The 6,467-nt window shown below is 38.9% G+C and overlaps 1 protein-coding gene across 1 annotated transcript in view; it reads left to right on the forward strand.

Moving 5' to 3' along the window:
* The window catches only part of UBA6 (ubiquitin like modifier activating enzyme 6), a 29,154-nt gene extending 25,282 nt beyond the window's left edge, over positions 1-3,872 (forward strand). Inside the window, exons 31-34 of the mRNA XM_082050411.1 lie at positions 170-297; positions 1,125-1,212; positions 1,584-1,678; positions 3,220-3,872. Of these exons, the coding sequence (XP_081906537.1) occupies positions 170-297; positions 1,125-1,212; positions 1,584-1,678; positions 3,220-3,355 (447 nt within the window). The 3' untranslated portion in view covers positions 3,356-3,872. The remainder of the gene's footprint in view (positions 1-169; positions 298-1,124; positions 1,213-1,583; positions 1,679-3,219) is intronic.
* The last annotated feature ends 2,595 nt before the right edge of the window (positions 3,873-6,467 follow it).

Below are 6,467 nucleotides of genomic sequence, written 5' to 3' on the forward strand. Positions count from 1 at the left end.
TATTTGGGTTGCATCTCCAGATGTGGTTTACTGTGCCAGTTGTCAAAGACATTATTTATTATATTTATTTATATTCATTGCTGGCCTCTTAACTAAACTAGTGCGGATCACATAGTACCTAAAAACGGTGTTTGGTCTCATGGAACTGTGTGATTTTTATTTGCTGCAGGTTGCACTGGAACTCATTAAAGTTGTGGGTGGCTTCTCAGCTGCAGCATACAAGAACTGTTTTCTGAACTTAGCCATTCCCATCATGGTCTTTACAAAAACTGCTGAAGTAAGAAGAACAGAAATCAGGTAGGAAGAACAGTGGCAGAGGGCGGTATCTGGAAACCTGCTATTTGATGCTTACGACTTGGTGAGCCAGTACAAGAAGTGCGACATTTGTGTAGTTACTAAATCAACAACCAGACTAAGGCCTTGTGTGCTCACGTTGCAGTACTGTGATGGAACCACAGTTCAGGGTCAAACTCCAATTAAATGTTCTAGATACTGGAAAGGTTTTTTTTGGTTGTTCTTTAAACTTGGAAGATAATGGATCGCTTAGTGCTTGACATCAAACTCTGTTATCCTTTTGTTATGTACTGCCGAAGGTGTAAGAGCCTTAGCAGACCATACACTGCTAAAGGTGTAAGCTTTTAGTACTGCCAAAAGTGCCCCAGAGAGCGTTGCTCAAGAACTTTCCATTTGGAAAGTTCATCACATGCTCTTCTGTCCTAATTTTAAAAATAGTGATTTTTTAAGAGCTTAAATTTGGGTTTGGTGGAAGCTGTGGATAGCTAGGCTTTCAAAATGTAGAGGAGTTAGATGTGCAGCACATTTATTAATAAACATCCTGTCTGGTGACACTGGACACACTTGTCTTGGTCAATACAAAAGCTATTTTTCAGTAGGTCTGAAAGCTCAGGAAGTTCGTTGCCAGATACCATGTTGACTTAGAGCTCTTAGTGTGTCTTTTCCTTGGGTCAAAAGGCTGGAGAAAAGGCAGCAGAGAGGGAAGAGGTTTTTCCTCAAGATAAAACAGCAAGTTGCTAGAAGAGAGAGCAATTCTTCAATACGTGTTTAAGGGAAGTGCCTGAGTTTATGTTGGAAAGTAACAAACAACCTTTCTCTTTTTAAAACAGAAATGGGATATCATTTACAATCTGGGACAGGTGGACAATTTATGGGAAAGAGGATTTTACTCTATTGGACTTCATAAATGCTGTCAGAGTAAGTTATCGTCTGTTGTACTGGGTTAATACAAGATGAGAGGAAAGGGTTTTCTTGTTTTGGGTGGCTGGTTTGGGCTTTTTTTTTTTTTTCTTTTGCCAAGTTATTGTTTAAACTGAATTAATTCTGGGAAGAATTAATATCAATGGGAATGTCTCTGAGTAAATGTGTCCAAGCCTATTTTCAAGGCTTTTATTAATTCTGTTGGTTCAAATGTATCTCAATAAAACATCTGCCATTGTCCATGCGTTTGCAAGTTTTCTGGTTGGGATCCTATGGTTTTGAATTAGCTATGGTATTAGCAAGAGTTGTATCTGGTGGCTCGTGCAGCTGCCCTAGTCCTTTAATAAATTTAAATTTGTGAATTGCAGGAGAAATATGGAATTGAACCAACTATGGTCGTACAGGGAGTCAAAATGCTGTATGTTCCAGTGATGCCAGGTCATATTAAAAGATTAAAACTGACGTAAGTATATCTGGAAAATGGATGCAAGGATATGAGTGCACCTACAAATTATGTTCACTGGTTGTATCATAAGGATGTGTCTCTGACAGCAGTGTTTTCTCTGAGCAGTTGCTAGTCATTAATGTTTGGGAAAGAAAAAAGGTAACTTCTTCCTATAGAAAAAAAAAATCTACAACCTGTTGGACCAGGATCTGAATTTACAGCCTGCCTCAGTATAAATTGTTTATATTCTTTCTCCTGCAGCTGTATAAATCATTTTGAACAAGTAAGGTGCGTAATGAAGACAAAAGTATGGTGCGAAGGCACCTTCTTGTGAATATCAGGATTTCTTATTACCCTGAGACTTGGCTTTAGCTTTCCATGTAGTTACAGCAACTTGGGGTTCTGTTATAAACAGTCCCAAAGGCTTTGTAAGATGTTTCCGTGACAAATTTTGGTCTTGTTTGTGTGTTTGTTTTTTCCTAAGGTGTTTAAATCCTTTCTTTAATATGACAAGTGTTGCAAGACTGTCTTCATTTCAGATTTACAGTGTTGACTGCCAGTATACTTCTTAAAAGCAGATTTTAGAGACATAGCTATCTGCCTTGGTCTGTAACTTGGGGTTTCCTCATACAAATGGATATAATCTCAGTATCTCTGCTGAGAAGAGGCTAATGCTTTGTGTTCTTGCAATGGAACAAGTACTTTGGGGAAAGCAGCTTTTTGACCTGTGTGCTAAAGGATGACCAGAAGGGAAATCTTTCTCAAAGTGACCTGTGAGGAATAGAAATAAATTATTTCTCATATGAGTTGGCAAGAAAATAATTTTGAGACATCCATCAATATGTAAAGAAACGTGATTGATTTACCTTCTACTTCAATATTGTATTGTGCAGCTTCCAAGCAATAGCGGTAGCTTTTGAGACTGGTGAGAGTGAAGGGCAGGGGTTGCACTAGACATGACAAGCTTACCTTTGTTTAAACTCACATTGTGGTCACAGAGGAAGAAGTCCAAGATCCCTGCTGTTTTTCCCCCTCGTTGCTTATTTGCCTTTGAAATTCAAGGACTTGAAGAGTCTTGACTCCAACAGAATTGCTTTCCATCAGAACTGTGTATCTAGTGTCTGCATTGAAGGTGATTTCCCTAATAATATATTAATACCAGCCATTATTGGTAGATTGAGAATTTTCTCCTACTTGCTGACCAGAGCCCTGCACAGAAAGCTCATTTTGCCTTGTGCCTCAGTAGGACATCAAAGAGAAATCAAGTAGATGAGGAATCCCATCTGAAACAGGGCATTTTTCATTTTTGAACTGAGCACTTGTTAGTGAACAATGTAACAGCTCACTAATGGGTGAAGTCCGTCAAGGAAAGTAGAATACTATTTACTGTACCTCAGGTGGAAGAACAGGTTTTGTATCAAAATTCAAAGGTAGCTTATTCTCCATTGTAATCTGGTTTTTAGTATGTTGGGACTTCATTGTTAGAAGTGAAATTCATCCTGGCCATGAACTCCCACTGCCAGTTCTGATATCATAAACTGTTCTTCATTTCCTTGTAGGATGCAAAAGCTTGTGAAACCATCAGCTGATAAGAAGTATGTGGATTTGACAGTATCGTTTGCTCCAGAGATTGATGGAGAGGAAGACTTGCCAGGGCCACCAGTGAGATACTACTTTGTTCAGGAAGACAACTGATGGTAGAGATAAAGTCCACTCCAGGACCATTTGTTTTGAAAGGAGTGTGCTAATTTTCAGCTATTAAAGGTGGTACTATATCTTTCTTTTTGGTGAAGCCTTAATTAGAAGAAATGGTGAAAATCAGTGGCTTTGCACTGAAGATGAACTGGATTTATGTTTCATCTGCTCCTGTTTTCTTCAAAACTGTTTGCTCAAAGGAGGATTGGTCATTCTGTGGATGACATGTCCAGTACAGTCCTTAAAGACAAGATTTGTATTAAATTATGGGATGCTGAAGAAAGCAAGAAGAATGATGAACCTAATAAATTGTCCCCATGTGCAAATCAGGCACTGCTTAGAGAAGAGTCCGAAAATGGAGAAGCTGACATTTTATGATACTTCTGGTGTTCTAAGAACATCTCGAATATATTTCATGTGTTACTTCTCAAACAAGAGTTTCGATCTTGCCATCTACATGTGAGAGTTAATACACCCAACAGATTTAAACTCTGACTAAAAAAAACCCAAAACAAAACAGCTTTACTGTGTTGTTGGTGCTTTATTCAGAACAGTGATGCCGTGTGTCAGAGCAGCTCTCTTAGGTCAGTCTCACCATGGATCCTGAGCTGGTTTAAATTGTCACAGATCCTCTGAAGTCCAGCCCCCAGGAGGGCTGGAGTTGTTGATTTTCTGCACTTAGACTGTTCTTTGCGGGAGTAGTGCAATATGGGGAAATTGGAACCCCATTGCAGAGCTGAGTTAATGCTGACAACAATAAAATTTGTCTTCAAGGAAGAGAAGATGTTTGATGTGGTTGAGCCTTTCTACCCTCACCAAATGAAAAGCACTGTAGCAAATTATGACTTTGAAAGGAGGAAAAGATAAATGGCCCTCAGTGTTTGTCACAGCAAACCCTGTTTCCTCAGCTGCTCCTTTCGGTACCATTTCCTTCTAGCAAATGGTTGTGCTGCATGCCTGTCCACAGGATGAGCCTGGGTTGCACCAAACACTGAGGTTATTATCATCTTCAGTCAGTTATTAGGATATCTAAGTGTAAAGGATCTGCTAAATCAGAAATAATTAGGGACTGGCTTTGCTGCTGTAGTGAGGCAGAGGTGTTACAGAAGCATCTGTGACACTAACTTATTTTCTCTTGTAATTTAAATACTGGATAGTTGAGCTGCTAGTTCTTGTTTTCTCCCAGTGATGATGGAGTGAAGCTAGAATAAAACCCCATGAACTGGAAAGGCTTAATTTCATTAAGCCTTAGGTGACTTTATCTCCTGCAGCTGTTGCAAAAGCTATTGACTGCTTAGTGGTTTATCCTCAATCATAATGTATTAAGCTTAGGGATATCTTCATGTTTAGTGAACAGTATTGGTCAGGAATTTTACCTTTTTTCCCTTTGTGGTTAGTTGTAGTCAGGAGCAACAGCTATTAGGCCGGGCATTTTAACACCAAGGTGTATGGGTCTGAATAGTTGGAATTGACACAATTATTCGAATATTTGGGATTTAGTCTTAGTTTTCTGGAAAGGTGTATATAGTTTTACAGTCAGTCTAGTTTATAGCTATAATTGTCTAGATTAGTAATACTGCTTTGTAAACTACCTAACTTATTTTATTTTTTTGTTAAAGACTTCTTTTAGAGAAACTTTTTCAAATAGGAGAAAAGGTGACATTTAGAGGGCAGAGAAGGCACAAGCAGACAGTAAGTTTCCACTTACAAATAAAAACTGAAAGGTATTTCTCTGTGGCAGTATTAGAATCTGAACTCTGACTGAAATCACTGATTAGTGCTAAGGATGACTTGAAGGCTTAAGTTGGAAGTGCTATTACCTCTCACAGTTGGAGGCTGGAAAGTGAATCTTTCAAGTATATCTGTGGGTGTTAACATCATGCTTATACTTTCAGAGTAGCATATAAAAATAGTATTAAGTCTTGGTACTTTTTTGAATGGCATCTGATGGTCCTCAGGGTTTAAAGTAAATTTTCAGGTACAATTAATAGAATGACTTTTATTAATGGCAACACATAGAGCTTTGTGAGAACCTTGGAGGTTGGCAGGTGTTGGGGCCAGAATTTACAGTCATGGCTGGATCTCTATACCATTCTTACCATATATAACTGTTGGATGGATGTCTGTACTATGAATGGGTTCTGCTCAGTTAAACAGTTGCTGATGGGAAAAACTGAAAATGCACAATGGCTCAACATATTTATTAGCAGACTGTTAAAATGTTCTGAATATTAGTTAATCTAGGGAAAACCTTGCAAGTAATAACCTAAAGGGGACCTCAGATAGAAGACATATTCATGTCAAGTGGCTCATTAAAATTGTTTTTCATGTTTAAAAATCTTCTAATTTGGTAGTATGGAGAGTGAATCTATTTATATCAAAGGCTGTGTAGAGTGGAGTGAGGTGATTTAGTGTGAGTTTGTGTTGGATACAGCCCATTCCTCCATCTCTTGCTGTTTTGTATCAGAAGTCCCAGCAGGTGCTCGGTGGAATCACACTGAAAGGGCTCAACCAAAGTGGGCAAGTGAACTTTCGGGGTGTGGGGGTGCTGGTCTTCCACATTGCCAGTGCTGCCACTACCAGTGTTGGTGCAGAGGCTCATTGCACTACCTGGAGTCTCAAAACTGGTTCATTTGGGTTTTTTTGGCTTTGTAATGAAAGCTTGTGTGTTTGTATCTAGAAGTGTCGGATGCCACATTCCCAGGCAGCAGCTAGAGCTAGCCCTCTCCCTGGAGCAATGAAGAATTGTTTGCTAGAACACTTCAAAATAGCTTTCCTACAAAATGTGAGGTTTTTGAAAGAGTAGTTGACTTGCAGAGATGAAGTTTTGTGTCAGTGTTAAAAGTCTTCATCATTCAAATGCTTTCCTACAGATTTCGCTTGTATTTACACTAGCTTTCCCTTAATTTCTTGCACTCTTAATAGTTGCAGGAATGTTTGTGCATGCAAAACATGAGACATTTAGCACCCTGTTCAACTGTTCTCCATGATTAATTTCCATGTTTCTTTAAGGCTAGGACTAGTGAGGATTCTGTGTGAAGATCATGCTACTCTTAATGAGACTGTTTTGGCAGATCCGATGGGTTTAGGACTCTATTTACACGCACAAGGA

Source organism: Streptopelia decaocto, assembly GCF_964273445.1.
Source record: "Streptopelia decaocto genome assembly, chromosome: 4".
Lineage (NCBI taxonomy): Eukaryota > Metazoa > Chordata > Aves > Columbiformes > Columbidae > Streptopelia > Streptopelia decaocto.